We start from the raw sequence: 22787 nt of genomic DNA on the forward strand, positions 1-22787 counted from the left end.
ACAAGAAAATCACCATGTTGCTTGAACATTTTTTGTTTTAAAATCTATTTTATCCAAATGAATTTTATTTCCTGACAAGCAGTTATCATAAGCCATCCCACATGGAGGGCAAATACTTTTTTTTTCTTCAGAATAAGGATGCAATAGATAGAAAATTGGAAGCTCCTTTTCTTCCACACCATGCAGTTTTTCACTTGCACAGTCATGGCAACCCTATTTTATCATCCCTTCTACAGAATGAAAAGTCGGCATGGGTTCATTGTTTCTCTACACCTATACTGCAACCTTGGTCATTAATTACTTTTGTGCTGATGGCAAGAAATAAAACTACCCACATAAATCCAGTCCTTTTGGATACCTTTAAATCCCACAGAAGAAACAGTATTAGCATTTCTGATATAAATCATTTTCTCAGTGGCTGGAGACTTTCAAATTTCAATTAATCCACACTTTTTTCCCTCCCCTGATTTAGAGAACTCCACAGAATTTTTGACAGTAAGTGAAGACACTCACAAATTTGTTGCTGAACTGAAGGAACCAGGAAAATATAAGTTGTCTGTAACAACATTTAGCTCTTCTGGCTCTTGTGAAGTTCGGGGAAGTCAATCAGCAAAAACACTTAGCTTTTACATCAGTAAGTATCTCAACAAATCTGTCTTTTTTTTTTTTCTCCCAGATCAGTATAACTTGAATGTGCAGAGTATGAACACTGGCAGCTATGGCATCTGCTGCAGAATCAGGAGAGTCTGGTCTTCTGGAATTCCCTGTGCCAGAGAAGGAAATATAGTGCAAATATGTTATATGTTATATCCTGCCTGGATGTGCCTTTATTGTGCCATCTTGGCAGAGCTGAGAGCTGAAAGCAGGTGAGGTACTTGATGGAGTCATTGCCCAGTACTCGGAAATGGCTCACTGAAACAGGTTCCCCTCTTACATCTTTCAAAGAGAGGATTTAATTTTGAGAATTAAATCAGTGGTTATAGAGGTTTTTGAAAATATTTAACTTCCTTACTCCTGGAGGCTCTATGTACCTAGTCAGGGACGAAGGGCATCTCAGACTGAGTGTGGGAATTGCACAATTAAACACTGAACTCTGAAATTACATGGTCTCTGAGAGAACACAGGGCAAATTACAGTATATGAAATAGTTCAGCCTGGTAAATTCAGAGGAGAAAAGGTAGTTTATTATTTCCCTGTAGAATCCCAGAGTTCCTTAACTGAAGATTTAGTTAAAGACAAAATAATAATATACTACTGCATAAACTAATATAATGACTGACAATTAGATCAGCAAGTGAGACAGCTGTTGGTGAATTCAGATTATTATCCTTCTGACAGCTGTGGTTGCCTTTGCACCCTTTTCTACAAAAGGAAATAGATGTAGCCTACAAAATGCCCATACACTGAGAACAAGGGAATGGCTTGCAGGACTACGCAGTTTTACATGTGGGAAGATAGTGTCTCCCTGGAATCATGAGTGCTGCAACACGACACAGTAGCTAAGGCTGGCAGAAATATTCATATTAAAAGGAAATGTACTCAAGTAATAAGTATGTTACTAATAAATATTGTGTCTTTAGTAGCTCATAACATTTACAAATACTGACTATTTAGTCTTAAATTCATCGTAGTACCTGACTGCATGTAACTGAATTTCCCATTGCTCCTAAGTTTTTAACAACTTTATGCTTGAAAGAAACAGTACTTGGAAAATGAAGAGAAAAAGAGGAAACAGCACATAAGAGGGAGGGTCTCAAATAGTTATTAGACAGCTTCATTTTATGGAAAGCATTAAAGAATATATAAGAATACAGGTATATCAAATAAATTACATAGCATTGATATTAGTACCAAATGTTATTCCGTTTTACGAGGTGTGACTTATTTTCGTTAAGCAATATACAATATAATGTCCTCCGTGATGTCTACTAACTGAGGACAGAGACCTGAGAGAAATGAGAAAATGTTAACCCAGCGTACAGGTATGTGGATTGCTAGATTAAGGATGAACTTCAATCTCATTGGGTATAAGGTATTAAGATGTTACAGGAATGTAACACTAGGATGTTTGGAGGTTTGGGTTTTGTCTTTTAGTTTTGCAGGCTTTTAAAACCACATGAGGATTCTTGGCAGTTGTCTTATTCTGACAAACACAAGATCCTTAGTATTTTAGATAGATTTTATATGTATTTCTGGTAGTATGCTAAATCTGAGATGTGCACAAGTACTCTTAAGGTGGAATTGCTTTTCCATTCCTTTTTATGAGTCTTATCAAGTAGGCCTTGTGTGAGGACCACAACTTTGGGCCATGACATGAGGTAGCTTAGTTCCTTTAACACCAACGCTGAAAAAATGTCGGATTTGTAAGAGCTACACATACATCCATTGGCTCCAGGGATGAATCTAATGGTCTAATTCCTCTTTTTACCTGAGTAGGTGCTGGTCTGCTGTCATGAATCAATTTTGCTCGCAGCTTCAGCCTTATCTTATCCTTGTATCATTCAGTCAGTGAATCATCCTGTCAAATTACTGGCTTGTATTATGCAACATTTTTGTTGCATCCAGCTAGCAGTCTGGATTGTCAAATCTTACAGGCTGATCTTACACCATGTTCTTCCTCTGGCATTTTTTTAATTTTCTCAATAAACATAAAGTACCATTAAAATTGTATAGAGGATGGAATGCCAAGGAGAGACCTGTCACAAACATCACTTAAAGTGATAAGAAAATCTGACTATTTTAATGAAATCTGAAATTTTGACCAAGTCTAGCTGAAGTTACTTTCCAAATTATTATTTTTTATATATGTAATCCTATATTCTCTACCAAGTTCTTCAAAAAGTCTGATGGAGAATTGAGATTCTTCACTCTGTGAACTTGATTTTCACACTTCAAGGCTGTAGTATGCTTGGAGAGTATGTTAGCATGTGGAGAGGTGAAAAATTTTGTGTGCTTGTCCTTCAGTATTTGTCAGTGATCTGTACATTATTGGAAATCACCACTTTTAAACATTCCCTCGGAGCAAATCTGATATTGCTAGGTGGTTTCTGATAAGCAAGAGAGAATACTGCGATCTGAATTTTCAAACAGCGACGTTTCTCTCATCATTTGCTCTCCTACAGGTGAAATAGCACTGGCCACAGGCTGTTTCCCATGGGCTGCCATCTTTGCTGCCTGAGGGCTGTAGAGATGGACAGCTGTCAGTCCAGCCTCTTTCACTAGTAGTAGACTATCCTGCGACAGAAGGGTGTTTTAACACAAGTGCCTCAAATGCATAGATTTGCTCACATGTGCTTTTGGGACACGTCCCAGGCCCAACAGGTGAATGGATAGAAGAGCTCACTGAAAAACCTCAGCACGTGACCGTGACGGTGCTAAGCTCCACTACTGCCCTGACGTCCTGGACAGCATCACAAGAGAGCGGCGGCAACAGCACCATCGTGTCTGTGGTCTCCCTGACCTGTCAGAAGCAAAAGGAAAGTCAAAGGCTTGAAAAACACTACTGCACTGAGGTAAGGGGTGGAAGCTGGAGCCTTTTCAAATACAGAAAAAACTTGCTAATCATCTTCCACGTGTGTTAAGAAAAATACTCGTGTGCATGATGATCATCAAACTAGTGTAAATTCTTTCTCAGATTTCCTACATGTGAATACAAAACCTGACTCTTAAACTTCTTGGAAGTTTAGAGGTGACCAGGAGTCAGGTTTTCTTTTCATCTATAAAAAAAGATGTCAGCACAACAATTCTTTCGGGCTGCTATATGGGTCATGTTTATAATGATCAAGAATCCTGAACCCCAAAATATGGCAGTTTTCTATTACTTGAAACCCTTAGTGAGTGCAACCTCATGTCAGATCCTGTGGCTATATTGGACAGTGGCATGTGGCTTCGATTAGAAAAAGGTTTTAGCCCACTTCTCAGTTACCTTACCAAGATCTTGATAAGGCCATTTTCTGAGCAGTGCCACAGCTTTTGTCTGGCTCCCTAAATGCATGTGATGGGAGAGTCTGCAAAGGACTGCAGTGCTGCCCTGCTGCACCCTCAGCTCGCCCATGGAAATGGAAGGAGGCCGCTAACACTCCCAGTAAATCTTCGTCTCTTTCAGTCTTGTGATTAGCCCTTGTTCTGGTTTTGTTAGTGAGGGGGGGGCCTAAGGTGGTAGCTTCTGTAGGAAACTGCTAGAAGTCGCTCCCCTTTGTTCAGTGGACTCGGCCGGGCCTAGGGCAGACCCGCTGCTGGCCAAGGCCAAGCCGATTGGTAGCAGAATGTCCCGTGATAACACCTCTGCGATAACATATTTAAGTAGGGGAAAACAGGAAAAAAGAGGAGAGAAGATGTGAAGAAGCTGAGCGGGGGCAGAGGCACAGAGGGGGAGGTGCAGGCCTCATGGGCCTTGCAGGCCTCACCCTCTGGCCTCTCGCCAGGCGGCCGACTGGGCCCAACTCGGTCCGGCCCGGCTGCAAGAAGTGGAGAGGAGATGAGAAGTGAATAAGATGTAAAAAGGATCCTGAGAGACATCTACCAGCCTGTTGTGAGGAACGGCTGCGGACGCCAAGGTCAGTGAAGAAGGAGGGGGAGGAGTAATACGGCTTCTGGCCAAGATTCCTCTGCAACTCGTGGTGAAGACCATGGTGGAGCAGGTTGTCCCCCTGCAGCCCAAGGAGGTCCACGGAGGGGCAGAGATCCACTTGGAGCCCGTGAAGGACCCCATACCGGGGGAGGTGGATGCCTGAAGGCAGCTGTGGCCCGTGGAGGACCCGCTGGGACAGCTGTTCTAGAGGGACTGCACCCCGTGGAAGAGATGACCCATGCCGGAGCAGTTTCACGAAGGGCTGTGGCCCGTGGGAGGGACCCCACGCTGGAGCAGAGGAGGAATGCGAGGAGTTCTTCCCCCAACGATGATACAGCGGCGTAAAACAACGCGTGATGAGCTGACCACGACCCCCATTCCCTTTCCCCCCCCGTGCCGCTCGGGAGGGGAAGGTAGTAGAGATAATGTTAAGCCCGGGAAGAGGGAGGGGTGGGGGGAGGTTATCTTGTTCCCTGTCTCATTCTCCTGCTAATTTTAGAAATAAATGAATAGTTTTCCCCAAGTCGAGTCTGTTTTGCCTGTGACGGTAACTTTAAGGATTTCTCCCTGTCCTTATCTCAAACCTCAGGCCGTTTTTCTTATATCATCTCCCCCTATTCTCTCGGAGGGTGGGGGGAGCGAGAGAGAGACTGCGTAGTCTGGTCCCGATCGGGGCTGAACTACGACAGCCCTTCAAGTTAATTAATACAGGCAATCTGCATCCTTTAAAAATGCTTTTTGAAATGAATCTTTATCAAAAGGTTTTGAGTTTTATTCCAAGATTGTCCATGAACTTAAGCACTTGGAAGTGTCTTTAGATGACAGTTTGAGAATTGGTTTTCAGAATCAGCTTGTAATCACCTTGAGTTATTTTCCTTTTATTTATTAAAAGTGCAGTCATTACATCGGGAAGCAAAACAATGCAGTACATGATTATAAATGAAAGATAGCAAATGTATACATATATGATTAAAGAAAATAAGATTCATGTACAAACTCAAAGCCAAGTACCTAAAGCTAATCCGTGGATGAACAAGATATCTGTAAAAGTAAATGCGTATTTATTGCAAGTAGATAGAAAGATCTAAATACAGTTATTTGTTTCTTTTTGTCATTGCAAGTATTCATACCACCTCTAATCAAATTTTATCAGCTTATTATACCTGGAATTCTTAATGTTTATTGGTTTGAATTCTCCTTGACAAGCAGAAAAGGGCAAAATTCAGTGCAGAGTTCTGTCCATTTCTACCACTGTGCCTGACTTAAAAGTGATTTAGTTTTCCAAAGCAGGTGTTACAGACGAATTCCCTACCTCACTAAATCTCTGCTGGCACTGATGTAGTCATGTGCATTGCAACAAAATATCAGTGCAAAGGTGGCTGTGGTACAGACTTTGGAAAGGTTGCAGAGAAAATATTAGTAGGAAATATCAGCCTGCAGTTCTAGAAGGGGTGTGTGAAGTCTTTTCCTCAAAGGTACTCTGTGCATTTGTTGCTAGCTGGTTTTTCAGGGGATAAGACTTTTCATATTGATTCAGACCAGGAATCACTAGGTCAAGCATTCTGCCTCCAGATCTGACTGATACCTGGTGTGCCACAGCAGAAATTTTAATGATGATATTTGAAACTGAAAAGAAAAATCGCAAGGTCCCTTAGTCAAGTTTTGTCGTGCTGTGCAGGAGAGGTGAAAGAGAGTAATTCCTCTCTGATTTCACCATGCAGTCATTTAACACTTACATTCAGAAGACGGCTTTCCTGTAATGCCGCCTTCAGCTCACGTAGCTGCAGATGAATCAGACGGCCAATGAATAACCTCAGACTTTTATTGCAAACACACTGTCTAAATACTCCTGAATATGAATAATGTAGCCTGAATATTTCAATAAACTTTGACAGCAGGAGAGAGTGGCTCTGCAGTGTGACAGCTGACCTTAAGCAGCAGGGCAAGTGTGATTTTCTGAGTCAGATCATTTGTCAAGTCAGGCCTGACCACTTTCACAGTTTTGCCATTTTGGGCTTAATGAATGGAGTTTTAGCTGCTGATGCCATTGTCTTCGGAATCCTGCCTTTTGTAACTGAAGTAGTTCATGTACAGTCTCAATCTTATTTTAATTAACTGAGTAAGTACCTCATTTCTGATATATTCCCCTCCTATTAGGTGAATTCAAGCAGCAGCCTCATTGAAAATCTTGTTCCTGGTGCGCAGTACAAAGTTGTGGTTTACTTACGGAAAGGACCGTTGGTTGGACCGCCTTCTGATCCCGTTACATTTTCCATTGGTAAGCCCTGCATCTACTATTTGATATGTGTTGTGTTTTGGTTTGTTTCTAAATGTGTGCAGTGTGTTCGTTAAGACCTGGAGCCCATGAAGGAGTACAGAATTATCATGTTGGCTATCTCAAATGTAATGAACACTTATTGAGAATATTTTTCTTGCATTGTCTAGTCCATTACTGAAATGGAGAAAATACTCCTTCAGTGGAAGATAGATTTTTTTACATTTAAATGTTATTACCCAACCTAACTAGAGAGCAATTATGGTCAGGATTCATACACAGAGGGCCCTCTGGAAAGAACCATCTTCCCTTTGGACACCTGAATATATGTTTGTCTCTAGCAGCGCTCATGGTATACGTCATTTAGGGTGGTAGTCAGCTCACTTAGGCGTAGCCAGCCTGAGCTGCAGGTGGTCTGTGATGCATGGAGAGATGTGGGCACTTCCTAGATGTGATTAATTCACACAGACTCATGAAATGTGTGGAACTGCTGTTAAGACATTTGCTGCAAACGTGCTTTATGAAGAATGTAATGTGGCCCAGTCTGAAGGCCACAGTGCTAAGAGTCAGAAGAGCTGGCTTATCTCCTGTGGTACTGCATGACCATCACCAACTTCAGCTGTGTCTGTCTTGATTTTCTTGAGTTCACTGGTGGATCTTGATGTTCTTTCCTTTGAGGTTTGAAGATAAGAAGCACCCTCTGAGACTAACACTTTCAAGACTGTGGCTTTTGTGGCCAACAGGCAGAGAGCTGCTGCCCCCATACCTGTAATTCAGGATTCCACCAGACTCCTAAATAGTCACTTAGGATAGAATTCAGTCTCTTTTAGTTTCAGGATCATTTATTTTGTTAAGGTTACCTCTTTAACAAAATGTATTAAGAAAAGAAAGGGCAATGAGAATGGAATTCAGTGTATGGGGTTACATTTGCAGAGAAGTGTTTAGCTTGAGTCACACAGCTTCTCCTTTTGACACATAGTCTGCCTTGTGTGAGAGCAGGTGGCTGAAACCTAGAGATCTTCAGTATTTTTCATTCTTCTTCCTCTCTGTGATATAGGGAAGAAAGTGAAACAGAAAAAAAAAACAAAGTTAAACTGCTAAGAATTGAATCCTTAAATGAAAGCAAATATGTGGACTGGTGAACATGGTGAGAGCCTTTTCATTCTAGGCAATCTCCTTACATATTTTCATAAATTGGGTCTCAATAAAAATTTGAAAAGAGAGTATGGTATGTTTCAGTAAAGGAAAAATAGTAAGTAATATAGATATACACACACTTTATTATTAAAATCTCTGTAATTGAACAATTTTTACAATTGCTTTTGATTTTCTTTCTCCCTGTAGTTACTTCAGAAATCTGCAAAACTCTGTTTTCACTTGATAAAGTAAGATCATATGTTCCCAAAATAAATAAGTTCCTTCATTATCTCCACTTTTGTGTGGCCTCACAACCATAAAAATGTCTTCCTAAACTCAAAATGGCAATCAGTTTTTAAACAAAACATCTCATGGGTTTCTTATTATAAAGGAGACATTTTTATGGAGTAAAACAACAGTTGTATGAGTTTTCATAACAGGATATTGAATTTGAGGTTAAAATAGTAGAACTGCAAAACAAACTGTTCTGTGAAATTGTTGGTGGTGGTTAATGATGAATGAAACTGAAATAAGACAAAATAGACCCTAAAAAGTATTAATCTTTCCCCATATTTATCATAGCCTCATTTTCCCTGGGTGAGTATTAACACTTTAGAGAAAGGAAAGAGAAGATGTGGTAGATGATTTATGAAGGGAAAGGCAATTATGTGCTAACACGGACTGAAGTAGTCTATGTGCTACTTGGTAGTCTATGTGCTACTTGGCTCTGACCTGGTGTGCAATAGCTGGGGCTCTGCAACCCTTGCAAATGTTAGCAAAGTACTTAACAAAGTAGCCTCAGTTAAGTACTGAAGAATAATTGCTTTCCAGACAAGTAAGGGTTGCAGAAGTTGACCCTTATGTGACATTTTTCAAATCTGCTTGACTTCTCTTTCTCAGTATCATCATCTGTGAGGCAAGAATAACAATACATGACAGGACCTTTAAGTTCCTCAGGGAAGGAGAGATAGATGTAAAAACTGTTCTTTCTCATAGTCTTCATCTTCCAAATTGTTATGGCTTTTGATGCTTTTGTTTTTGAGCTACTTGAAATATCTCCTAAGCATCCTGATTTTCAAAGTAGACTGGATCCCTCCATTTATGAGAAATCAAGCCCTACACTTTATCTCAAGCTAAGCAGCCAACACCAAGTAGCCTGTAGTCATTTCTGAAAAAGTAGACAACAAACTGGAGAACAAATGCTGAAAATATGGTATCTGACTGCTTGTGACAAGGAAGCTCTTTGGAACTGAAGTTAGGAATGAACCAGAAATAGGTAGAACTTGGTCAAGGAAAGGTCTTGTTTTAAAATAAAGTGTCACTGATAACATATGCATTACTAACCACAATTTCTGGTTTATAGTGCCCACTGGAATAAAGGATCTGACGCTTTTCCCTTTGGGACCTACTGCTGTTGTTTTGAGCTGGAACAGACCTTTCCTTGGGGTGTTCAGGAAATATGTTGTAGAAATGTTTTACTTCAACCCATCAACGATGACTTCCGAGTGGACAACCTACTATGAAATAGCAGCAACCGTCTCCTTAACTGCCTCTGTGGTAAAGTGACCATTACTGACTATTGCTTTCCCAAGTGCCCCAGTGTGGCACCTTGCGACATTACTGTGTACAGCCTTTCCCCCATGAATATGTATACATGCCTTTAAGCCTGGCACATTTTTCCAGGCAAGGCAGAAAAAATGGCCAGGATGCTACAGGCATTTTCTGTTTGAAAGGAAGGGAATGCCAGCTGAACCATGCTAAATTCTAAGCAGAGCAATGAAATGGGGATGAGCCTCTTTTTTTTGTTAACAAATGGGCATGTTCAGCAAGTCCAGAGGCAGCATTAGTTTGTGGGTCAATTTGTCAGTCAAGGTTTTAAAAATTCCACCATCTCCTCAGGGGAGTAGTCCAAAGCCTTAACTACATAAAGCCTTAACTACATAACTACATATTGATAATATGGATTTGGGGCTCACAGGCTCGTCTTGCACTGTGCCTCTGGAAGGCTTAGCTGCAGAGATGCTCTTGTGAAAATAACCTTCATGTTGCTGAAGCTACAAAGACTTATGCCAGGATTTCAACTAGGTGGAAACTGGTCTCTAGAAGAACACACATACACATATACACACATGCATCTTTGCAGAAATAAAGTTAAATTTTCCTCTTCCTTTCCATTATGTCCTAGAGAAGGTGAACAGATTTTATTCAGACTTTGCTGTAGCGTAAGACAGCAAGCAATTTTAGCTGAAATCAGTTGTTCAGAAAGTTATGAGTATGCAAAAAGGATAGCAATAACTTTTGGTGCTTGTGAGAGCCACTGTGATTTACTGTAATTGATTTGTGTAATACCATTTGTGGAGTCATTTTGGCTACAGCGGCTTAACTATAATTTGGTATGTGCCTGTAAATCTAGCACATAAATCTCTAGGGAAATTAAAAACAAAAATAACTTACCAAATGAGTAATTAATATCTTGTAATCGTGACTCAGCACAATTAGATTAATACCTGAATGATCAGAGTCATCTTAGAAGTAAGGCCATCTTCCAGAGTTAATGTGGTTCATTAGAAAATGAGATGGTATTGTCCCTTACTGTTGCAAATCCTGTTCAAGGAAGCTAAGTTGAAATTCCTTTGTCTGAATTTCAGTCTGAAATGTGACAGTGCTATATTGCAGCTAAAGTGAGCGTTTCTTAAAGAATAATTTTAAAGAGGAAGCTTGAATTAGAAAAATAGTGTCTCTCTTTTCTTCTGTTATTATATTTAACGTACAGGTAGGTGTTGGTGAACTTATGTTTGAGTTCTCTAGCGCTGCTCCAGAATCTCGCCATGTCCCACAAATTTTCGTATGATCTACTGACATCTCTGAGTGGTGTGTTTTGGAGCAACAGTGTCAAGCCCACTGAGAAGGCAGGGGAATGAAAAATCAAGCTATCTGACAGCTTAGATCAAAAATTGTTTCCTGAAGGGTTATGGCTTGGTGAGAAGCTTGGGAACTGAATATGCCCTTTCACTCTGTTTAGTTCCTTCATTCATTTTGTCCTCTGCAGCTTATTTTAAAATTTTTGATGCAATGTTGGTATTTTCAGTATTACACGAGGGGTATGTCAGACAAAGTCCAAGCATCTTCAGGGTTTTGGTGTTAATTGGATACAACTTTTTCTAAAAAGCTTAAAGAGACCCTATGTTTGGATTGCCTTGTAGTGTCTGGGAAAAAAAGGCCACTGCAAACAGCAGAGATCTGTAAAAATAGCAATTTCTAATTTGTTCAAAATGTTCATTATTTCTTATTTGCTTTTATTTTGAATTTTTTAAAAATTACGAGGCCTTTCATTTAAAAATAAAATTAAATATTTGAAGTGTTTTGTGCTGCCAATGGAAATATTTTAATTTTAACTTAAGTTTTACATATGATATTATACTACAAAATATATTGCATTTTATACTTCATTTATGTCTCATTTGTATTTATATATGTAATTTATGTCTCATAAGTCATTTATGTATCATTCATATTTCATTTATAATAAATGATAATACAAAGTGAAATACACTTTCAAACTTGGAAAAAATAAGTCTTTTGAAGCGACAATATCTGAGTCAAAGGCATTGTTTCTGGTTTATCCTCAAATCCTGTTTAATCAAAATAGAAAACCCTAAATTTTCAAGTTAAATATTCTGCCTTCATCAAATCAGAATTTTGTGGTGGAAGATCGCTCTGCAGGAATCGTTCTCGCCACCCTGGAAATAGGTGAGAGGTTCCTATGACGAGTAGGACCCGGGACCATGTGCACATGGATAAGAACAGGGACATCACAAATGTGTTTGCTCTGACTGCATGGATTTTTTAATAAATTGAAATGCCAGAGTACCAGGGTTTCCACTAGAGTAAGGAGTGAGAGCTCAGTGAAGTGGTCCTATATGTGGGCACTAGATTTGTAAATATTGTCGTGTTTTGTAAGTTGCACCTCATGCTGGTCTATTTTCTCCTGAGCTGCTGTTTGTCTTTTCTCACTTTACAGAGAATAGCTAATCTGCTGCCTGCTTGGTATTACAATTTCCGGGTCACCATGGTGAGTTGGGGGGACCCAGAGCTGAGCTGCTGTGACGGCTCCACCATCAGCTTCATAACAGGTAGGCAGCCACCTGAAAAAACCGTGGAAGTGCTCCCAGGAGTGGAAGTGCTGAGAAAGTCTGACTTAGATGTGGCATTTCACCTGCACATACTTGCAAGTCAGGGTATTTAACAGCTAAGTGGTTTTTTTTGTGGTTTTGTTTTTGGAGTTTTTATTATTTTTAAGGAAAGCTCTGAGGACTGTTTTAAATGAATATGTGTGATTTTCCTGTGCAAAGCACAGTGTTTCATTACTCTGTTCCAGTCCTCTCCATCTGCTGAATGCGTAGCTCTGGTGAGGGCCAATGATCCTGCTTGTCTTCTACAACACTGTACATTTTGCACATTGAGAAGTTAATGGGTAAATAAGTAATCTGAATTCTTAGGTTTGGTAATATTATGAAACATTTTTCTGTATATTTTCAGTTTTTCCAAACGCTTTTTCCTTTTCTTCCTTTCTGCCCTCGTCCAGTTGTGACTGGTCTTGCATTTAAAACACTCTGTTGTTTCTTGTCAGACACTTTGGGTTTGACTCTTCCGTGTGTCAAATAGATTAGCCATAGAGGAAACAGCCAGCAAGAGGTCCTATTGGCGCCTTGCCACGTGTTCCTAGCATCCAGGCTGGTTAAGTCAGATTTCCCTATTGAATCATTTTGCTTTTATGCACCGCTGTTTAGTTCACCTTGCAGAAGGTATTGAAAGCAGTAAATAATTCAGATGCACTGTGAGAGGAAATAAAGTAGGACTTGCTCGTCTTTTCTGCATGTAGAAATTAAATTACGAGGAAAATCAGCCTACCAAGGTCCCAGCCACTCCCTCCAAAACACATACTAGCTTAGTCCCAGATTTTCTTTTTGACAAGAAGCTAAAAGGATATATCTGAATAAGGAACTGAATAGGACCCGTTTGCAATGATGATTAATACAGTTCTTGTGCTCGACAGAGCCGTGACAGAAAAATTGTTAGTGTGTTAAGTCTCAGCTCCACTGAAGTCAGCAGAAACTCTCCCATCCTGAGATATCTGATCCCAAGCTACACTGCTGACAAATTCTGGCACTTCTCCAGTGTATCAGAAACTCATAGCACCCACCGAGGCCCCATGAAGGGTCTCCAGGGATAGTCTTTGTCCTTTGGCATCAATCAGCTTTTCTGTAGCACTATAAGGAAGCAATTTTCTAGCTGGTTGGTTGCTGTATGAGGGGAGAAATGTCTTTTCCAGCTGATTTGGGTAGCAGGTTCCGCATTTCAGAGTGGAAATATTCCAGTGGGGCTCTCACACTTCAATACTGTGTCTCCAGAAAGCTGCAGCAGAAATTAGGGAGACTGATGTTGTTCTAACATATTAAGCTGTCACCAGGATCAGTCTGTGTCTCTGTATGGGGAAAGTAAAGACTGGTACTGCTATTAGATGAAAAATGGATCAAGTCCTTAACTAGAAGATGTAGATGAAAAGCAGAAATGGTTGACTTTCTTAGATAATGTCATCCATTTATGATTGGCAAAACCTCTCTTCAAAAACATCATCTAGTCTTAAGTGAAAATATCCAGAAAATATCCAACTGGAAAGTTGTACCAATGCTTAATTTCTTTTGTTACCAAAGGTTTATCCTTTGCTTCTGATCTGAAGTTTTCTAGTTTTAATATCCAGTCCATAATTCTTGTTACACTTTTTTCTTATTGATCAAAGAGAGGCAGAGCTTTTTCCTCCTCTCTATACAGAATTTAGTTTCACTCTTTTCTGTTGATAAATTGCTTCCATTGAACTCTTCAGGTGCTCTCACAGTAAGACATTTTTTCTTGTTAGTTTTTTCCCCCCACTCTACCTGTCTAATTTTTACTGTCTTTACCAAAGTACGTGAAAACTGAAAGTGTAGTACCAGCCTGCTGAATACTCCTACAGAGGCAAAATCAACTCCCTATTCAATGCTTTCCTGTTTGTGCATCTAGATGATTGCATTTGCTATGGCATCACACTGAAGGTCTGGGTTGATTTGCTTCTATTTTGTGGCTTCTGACTCCTTCCTAGGGTAGCTGCTTTCCAGAATTTGTCATCTGGGAAGTGGTGTCTGCATGCCTTTTTCCTAAAGACTCAGCTTTGCACCTGGCGTTTTGTTTGAACTCACCCAGTGTAGGGGCCAATAATTCAAATCACAGCCCTGTCCAAATCCTCTGCTGCTCTGTCAGTTGCCATGTTACTTGCGCAGTTTGTCAGCGGTGCTTTTGCTTTCAGTGTATTGATGAAAATGTTGAATAGCGGTGAGCCAGGTCATAGCATTTTAAGGGAAAAGTCCTAACAAAGAAATGTGATTTGATTAAATTACAAGTGCTTATCAATAGATGGTCACCACTGAATGTGACCATTAAATACACTCCTGTGCTCTGATTGCCTTTTTACTTGCAATCTCTTCAGCTTTATCCAGGGACTGCTGCCAGGATAACTTGCGAGAAAGTGGCATGCCAGATTTTCATGTCTGCAGGTTTGAAATGTTTGTCCCCCGTAGGTGCTGCCTTTTCACTCTTTCAAGTTACCAGAGGACTGCAGAGTTCTTTATCACCCTCAGCCTTTTTCTTTCCAAAGAGGGAACAGATGGCTTTATGGAGCACTTAGTCCCTTTCTGCATCACTCTGAACAACGCTAACTCCCCTGCACAGGTTGCCAGGAATTAAAGCAAAACAAAACAAAAGAAAAAACCCCCCAAACCAAAATATCCCCCTCAAATTTTAAAATACTAAATGTGAGTTTTGTAGTCTTCTTGACAGTACACCATCTGCCAGTTCCTCTATGCATAATTAGAAATCTAACCTCTGCACCTGGAACTTAAGCGTGATTTTTTTAAAACAAAGCAGAATGATCACCTGGCAGTTTGGGGCTACACCTTGCAGCAAGCTCAGGGCAGACAAACTGTTTCCCTAATGCAGGATCCCACTGCTCCTAGGAGCTAGGCTGGGGCTTTACTGAACTGTAGTACCTGGAATGAAAAGGGTATTAGAAGAGACCAGATGATCTCTTGCTCTCTCCTGTGACAACTGGTCAGATGTCCTTAAGAGAATGGGCAAGATTTGGGGCATCCCAGAGGCTTATCAGAAACAGCATTTGTTTTCTGGGGCTCCTGCATCAACAGTTGCACGTTGTTGTTATAACGCAGGGAGAGATTGTGGTGCTGCCAGTGTTGCTGTGGTGACAAATGAGTTTTTAATGCCACCTGCTGTAAACAGCTGGATTTAGAGCAATTATAAGCAAGGGCACTTCAGATCACCAGCATTTTCTTTTGCAATGAGAATGCTTTTAGCTTTGGAGAAGCAAAAAAAGTAAGAAGGACAGACTGTTGGTGTTGGTGAGTACCACCACATCTGTCCTTGTTATGAAGTTGTTGTCTCTTGGTCCCGTAGGTGCTTTCAGCTTTTGCTTCGGGCCAGATCAACAATGGGACGTAATCTCCTACAGCCTCTCTGTGCTGCTCAGCTCCCTGTGGAACATGGCACTAGGGGAGTTGATTGTGCAAGCCCTGGGCCCTTTGTCTCCTTTCATGTATCCTGGACGTTCATTGCCAGATAGCCAAAGCAAACATCTCTGTGAACATTAAGAGGGAAAGCATGTCATCGATATTTAGGTATAGGAGGAAATTATTATTTGTGGATAAGATTCATGCCAGTCATGAACTTAAATTGTAAGGAATACACAGTCCTTGTGTGTGGATGGACTAGGAACTGTAGAAATTAAAAGAAGCATTAAGATTTTGTACTAAATAAGGTTGCTTCCTCTCAACAGCATAAAAGGACATTTTCAAGATTATCTTGAGATAGTAGTCTTACTAAACGTTTCTAAATGACTGTCAATTGTCCATGCATTGTATTTGCTGCCTTCCTCAGCAAATCGGTTCTCTTAACCAATGCCTCCATGCAGAAGTCACGGAAGCCTTCGTGAAGGCAGCACTGACATCTTGTGGCCCCTTCAAACAGAGCCAAGCTCCCAGCCCATCCTGCCTTCCCTCTCCGGTGCTGGCACCCAGGGCTGGGTTGACACCCAGGGCTTTGCGAGGGAGTGGGTCCATACCATTTTCCCTACGGCGCTCCTCAAGAGTCTGCCATGCACACAGAAGTGTACGCTTCCCCATTTTATCCAGGTTATCCCACTAATAATCACTTTGAGAGGAGATTATGACCTTTACCAATCGCTGACTTTCACTTTTGCGTCTCCACTCAGTTTTAACTTAAATCCTAAATGGGGACCTGCACCTACAAATTAAGCTATCAAGGTGAGCTGACCAGCTATACTCCCTCTGTAATTAATAGAGAGGCACCTCCAGGAGGTAGTTCTCATCTTAAATACCTATTTCAGGAGGAAATAAGTTGCTCTGGAGGTTCTTATCTTTCTCCTTGGGCTGCACAGGGAGCCACAGCTCCAGTGCAAGACAAACCATCAAACAGGCTGATGGGGCTGCAGCGGGGCAGCCTGAGCTGTGCAGCACAGGGGGCGGAGGTGGGCAAGAGCTGGGTGTGTGGAGGAAGAGGAGGGACAATAGCTGCTTTGCCTAATACCTAGTAACTAGCTATCCTATGCTGGTAGACCAGACACTTGGCGCCTAGACGGCCGGCAGCAGGCAGCTGCCTTCTGTGATGGTGGGACCTTCACTCTGGGAGCAAAGGTGGCCATAACTTTTAATGCAAAAAGATATTCTTTGGCAAACTGCAAGTATGGGGCTTTTCCTCCTAGGAAGATGCAAGGTCAGTGAAGAGAAGTATTTTTTCCTGTGGAAAAGTTACCCAGATTGTTTAGCATGACAATTCTGTATTTGTCACTGATTATAATTGCTTTTTTTGTGCTATAACATAGTGAAGCAATATCTGAGGCTTTTAACTTGACTTTGAATTCCGTTTTTAAGTGTTGACTCAAAAAAATGGTTTGTGTCAGCCAGTAGCTTCGTGATTTTTTTTTAACTGAAAGATTGCAAACAGAAATATATTTTTGTTCTGACTATCTCCCAGGTTAAATGCTGGTTTTCCTTTCTTTCAGCTAGCACTCAGGAGCTGACGGTTTTACTAGTATTTTACTGCTTTCTTTGTGATACTCTCTTCCCAACAGTATCCTTTGGTAGAAGTTTGATACTGGATTTCCTAATCAATTGTGTTAGACCCTGTCTGTAATGCACTTGCCTTCTCCCTTCAGCACCAGTGGCACCTGAGATTACCTCCATAGAATATTACAACCACCTTTTGTACGTCACCTGGACCTATGGAGGAGATGGTACTGACCTTTCTCATTCCAGGATGCTGCATTGGATGGTCATTGCAGAAGGAAAGAAAAAAATCAAGAAGAGTGTAAGTATGAGTGGGGAAAGTGTCACTCATTTCTCTGTATTTTTTTTTTTTCTGAGATGATAACTTTATATTACAAAGTTTAAGCCAGTTGATTAAATGTCGTAGAAGCCTGATCAGTTCAAGTTATTTCACAGTGTTAGCATGTGCTTCCAAAGACTCAAGTTCTCAAAACAGCCAGTGGACAAAATGGTTCTATGGTGATCCAGCACAAGTGTTGATAATTTAGATAAGAATTTTAAAATAGCTTATAAACTTCTGAGCTGCAGACAATAAAACAAAGAGCATTTTTTAGTGAACAGATACCGTCTTTTCAATTTCTATTTGTTAATAACCAGACTACACTGCTGGCTGAGGTTTTTTTAGTTCACTCAGGCCAGGTACTATCACATCCCCTTTTCTGGCTTTATCAAACAGACATCCTTATGAATTATGTGGTTTTCATTTTCTGTTTTAATACAAGTTCCACTAACTGATGGGATGAGGATTTTACCCAGAATGTGTGCACTTCTTAGAAAACTTACCAGAGGTTGAGATGTGTTCTTGGCACATTCTCCTTAACTTTTGAGCATATTTTAAAAATCCCTTAGAAAAATAAATCTGTCATTTCCAATTATGGATTAAAGTTGTGCTGCTGCTGCAGGGTTCTGAGATGCGTGTTTAACCTGAAGCAAAAGAGCAGCCCCTGGACATAGGGCGAAAAGTGTTTGAAATAGCCGTGGAGCACGGAATGTATATGGCCAGCAGCGTAGCTTTGTATAGATTGTGGCCTGTGACTGTCTTCTACACCACTATTGATCCTTTAATCATTGACAGGGAGAAAGTGTCTGGTTTTTTTCAAGCGAAAGATTTCCCCTCTACAACTGAAGACTCAGCAGATGCTGAATTGGAAGTGGATTTTCAGCATAAGCGCAAATTCAGCAGCAATTTTCATTTGGATTTATATGGAGCACCCTGGCTTTCTTTGGATTGCTAGTGGCTGCAAGAGTGCACCCATCTGGAGCTTGTTGCAGCATGAATCTAATTACATGATTAGTAGAACTGTTCAAAAACATGACATTTCCGAACAGCAAGAACTTCCAATATTTGTATCTTTGTTTCAAACGAGGAAGAAAAGTACACATTTTATTTTTTTTCCCACAAATAAAATATTCCAATGATTGAATTCTAAAAAAATTGTGCTGTGATATCCCTCTCCTCTCTTCCTTTCCAAAGTCATGTTCTCTGTAAGGTTATTGTTCTTCCAGGAAAAATCAGATTTCTGTGCCATTCAACTTTGTTGAATACTACAATATTAGATTAAATAAATATAAAATAAACATTGAACATGAAATTAAATTTAAAAGAATATTGACTGTGTAATTTTAGATTAAATAAAAGATTAAAAATAGAGGGTATCTACAATAGTGTATATCTGCAAGTAAAACTTCAAAGCTTTAGGAATGACTTTAAAAATGTTTATCTTTCTTTATATTATTTTCAGGACAAGGGAACCCAGAAAATATTCTTTGGGAAACTTCTGCATCAGCCTTCTAATAGCTAACTTTCATGGTCCTGCTTATATTTGTAAATAGGGGTACACGCCTGCAGGGTGTACCTGTTCTCCTAAACTGTGTTAGTCACTTTCAGAAATTGTTTCCTTTTAAAATTGTACTATATTATAATATCTTTATCTGATCTATTTAGATTGTTAAGATTGTTATTATGGTTGTTTTTCTTAAGGGATTATGAAAATAAATAGGTAATACCATCAGGTAACGATGGTACTACTTCCTGCTATTTGTGTACATCCCAAGACTCTGTAGAAGTTGGTCAGTTTTTATAGAAATGATGAAAATAATGTGCATAGTCTTTATTCAGAACTGTCTGTTTCTCTTGGAACTGAAAGCTTCAGCCTGAAAATTAAGGAACTCTGAGAACCAGCCTGAGATTCCTCAGTGTGCCCTTTGTAGATAGTCTGCAAGTGCTCTGAAAACAGTCTGTTACAGTATCTGGGTTCTGTGTCCTTCTCCATGGCCTTGGAGAAATGGAGACCTTAGTTATCCCTAAAGTAACAGGAAGAAGTTGTTCACGGTCTTTTGAAGCTCAGCTCAGTTTTGGATTGTATCTGGTCTCAAACTTGCAGATGATTAAGTCAGGCCCTGAGATCTATTGTCAAGTCAACAGGTCTCCAGGTAGGTGTTAGACTTGCCCAGCCAGATTTACTTTGCAGGTTCTTAGGGTATATAAAAGCTTACCTACATGTGTGATGTGTACTCTTCTTAGAGATATCTGACCTGATTTAAATTCCTCTAAAATTGCAGTGGAGTCAAATCCGTGACTTGTTTAGCATTTTGCACCACTTGAAAAATCTAACTGCAAGAGTACTCTCATTGCTGTGAAGGAGATTTTCTTGCTTCCTTAAATTTTCACTGCTATATAGAAAATACAGCCTAAGTGTCCTTTTTACATAGTGATTTTCTGCCAAGCATTATGGCTTTCCACAGTTGGTGTCAGTGGGAACTGGTTCATGTAACAAGTCTAGAGTGTGTAGGAGGCATTTACTGTGATGCACAGAACTTTCTTTGTAGTATGTTAAATGGCCAGATTAATTTTACAAGAAGGATGTATGGTTTGTGTCGTGTTTAACAGTTGATGTCTATAATTATTGTAGGTAACACGCAATGTGATGACTGCAGTGTTGAGCTTACCTCCGGGGGACATTTACAACCTTTCAGTGACTGCTTGTACTGAACGAGGCAGCAATACTTCCCTGCCCCAGCTTGTGAAATTGGGTAAGATATGCTTGTTTATAAATTATAAACTCACTCCTCCTCTCATTTGACTGTAAAAGTAGCTCTGTCAGCAGCTTCAGCATCTGCCTTAATTCTGAGTCATGTACTTGTGACCGCATTACTTTTGCAAAGCTATAATTTTCACCTCACCTTGCTGTGAAGATTGTCTCATTCCTGTATATGAAGCTACTCTCCTAAAATAGTATTACTCAAGAGGAGTAAGAATGGCAGAATTTGACTGTAAGTGGAAGTAGGAGAGTGGAAATAGCTTAATGCCTTGCTAGGAGAACAACTCTGCTTTATAGTTTCTTCCCTAAGGTCTTGAACACAGGCACATTTTGGGAATGGTGACTCAGACTTCATGGATGAACTTTTCAATAGAAAGCAGAACTTGTCTTGTTTCTGACAGGCCTATTTCTGGGTCTGCACTCTGCTACCTGGTCTGGTTTCCTGTCTCCCGTCCTCTCTCCTTGGGCATCTCCGTAGCCTTCCAACACCAAAAATGTACCCTTAAATACAAATCAATGACAGTACTCTTTACAAAAACAATCAGATTCATGGCTGTGGAACCCAGTATCGTTCTAAGAGAAATATGTGGAATCTAATCACAGAAATAAAAAAGAGACTTGAGAGCTTAATCCTTAAGATAAGACTTTAAAATACAACTTTCTGCCTAGCATCTTCCTTTACCTGTGAGAAAGACTGGACACTACATCATTGTGCCTTAAGAGACTTTACGTCACCTTTGCATACATGTAGAATTGTTGAACCCTAGGTGCCTAAAGCTGTGAAATCTCAAAGTGCTTTTACAGGTGTTAACTCGACTGTGAAGGTGGGTAAAGAAGAGTTAGTAATTTCAAACTGGATTATCTTCTCTACAAGCATAATAAACCTTTTGTGAGTGAAAGAAGTGAATTTAAAGGACACTGTAGTTTCTAATTGAATTAGAGGTCTTGAAGCAATCATTGTCCATACATCTTACTCAGATCTCTTAAACAGTGCTGGGGCAAGCAGTACAGCCACAAGAATGTGAAGTTCTTCCAGATCTTTTAACCAAAGGGAATATTTGAAAGATGTAGACAAATTGCATGGATTTTCCCTTCCCTATGTAACTTCTGTCCACTGTTTCCCCCTTAACCTTGTGTCTGTGCACAGTTACATGTGTTTGTTCCCAGGGCTGAATGGGTGGATGTGTGAGCATCAGTATATTCCCCCACTGCCATTCTTCAAGTATTTTAGGAGGGTATTTCAACATATCAGCTAGCTCCATCTTTCAGACAGGTTCACAAGTGCTATGTATTATTAATGTTGTACATCTTGCAGCCTAGTTGTACCTTCCTGTTCTTTGCTTATGGACAGGCTGACTCTTATTGAACTGGTATAGGGATTTTGCTCTTACTCTTTCACTGACAACAAAGAGAAGGTGGAATGAATTCCATTTTGATAAATTACTTCTGGGTGTGATTTTTTTTGTTGGCTTGGTTTTTGTTTTTTTCTTTCTCTTTAAGCTTTTTGCACTTTGAAGAGACAATAGTAAGGATATTTTAGCAGAGGTTGTCCTTCTCTCTGTTTCTGAGGGAGCAATGGGACTTGTAATTAGCAGTAGTGGGAACTGACTCTAAGTGATAGACGACTCAGCACTTGGCAGTCACTTAAGCATTCCTGCCAAATGTTCTTCCCTCCATGATGTTTGCTTCATCCTGGCAACTTTCCACTTGCAGAAAAATCAAGCCATTTGCAGGAGGCAAAAGGAGGATTTGCTTGGGATGATGCCCAAATGCAAAACTCATATTTTAATTGAGGCCATTTTTTATGTGGAGTGAGGGATGGAATGTGTTTCTGAATCCAAGAGCAGATATATGGGTGTAATTGAGGGAGAAGGATGCTTTGCTATGTAGTGTTGGGACAACATGTACACTGCAATCCGCGTGACACAGAAGAAGCCATGTGAATGTGCCTCAATCCCTACCCAACTCTCTCCCTAATGCCAATATAATCTTGGCAGCCTCCAACCCTAGAACACTGGTCTGATTGACTGAGGATCAGATACATCTCCAAAATGTCTATAATCACTTGAGCAAGTCCTTTGTGCCAAGTTTTTTTTTGTGGCAGATCTTACATATCACGTCCAGGCTCCTGTGACAGCATCTCGCAGAATGAGAACAACAAATTATTTGCAAAGGGAAAAAGTAAGAGCAAAATGTTGTTGTACATAGCATTGTATGCAGTGTGTCAGAATCCTGGAATCAGATCATTTTTTGAGAATGACATCTTTCATTAAACATCCATAGATTAGGAAATCTGAAGACTCTGGAGAACAGCTCAGAAATGTACAACTCAAACTTTGCATTCTCTGAAACAAACCAAAGGAGCCCAGGATGCCTGAGGTGTTGAAGGGTAGAGATTGCCAGTACCCATTCTGTGAAGTCATCAGGATTAAAATCAGGATCAAGCCTTGGTCTTTAAATAATCTTGGGAAAAAAGTGTATCTCGTCTTAACACCGTGCCTAGGCTGTTTGCTTCTCCCCTTGCTCTGCAAGGTTTCAACTCCTGTTCTCCTGTACTTTCCATACTCCAGGTTGGTTCAGGGGGGTTGCAGTGA

At 40.3% G+C, this 22787-nt stretch overlaps 1 protein-coding gene across 2 annotated transcripts in view; it reads left to right on the plus strand.

The window, feature by feature from the left end:
- PTPRO (protein tyrosine phosphatase receptor type O) overlaps window positions 1-22787 on the plus strand; it is a 157050-nt gene that overhangs the window by 102700 nt on the left and 31563 nt on the right. For both annotated transcript variants that reach the window (XM_086769258.1, XM_086769884.1), the window contains exons 6-12: window positions 473-634; window positions 3313-3512; window positions 6728-6848; window positions 9346-9539; window positions 12004-12115; window positions 17263-17414; window positions 20065-20185. In XM_086769258.1, coding sequence (XP_086625384.1) covers window positions 473-634; window positions 3313-3512; window positions 6728-6848; window positions 9346-9539; window positions 12004-12115; window positions 17263-17414; window positions 20065-20185 — 1062 coding nt within the window. The remainder of the gene's footprint in view (window positions 1-472; window positions 635-3312; window positions 3513-6727; window positions 6849-9345; window positions 9540-12003; window positions 12116-17262; window positions 17415-20064; window positions 20186-22787) is intronic.

The sequence above is a fragment of the Chlamydotis macqueenii genome, chromosome 1 (assembly GCF_036417535.1).
Source record: "Chlamydotis macqueenii isolate bChlMac1 chromosome 1, bChlMac1.mat, whole genome shotgun sequence".
Lineage (NCBI taxonomy): Eukaryota > Metazoa > Chordata > Aves > Otidiformes > Otididae > Chlamydotis > Chlamydotis macqueenii.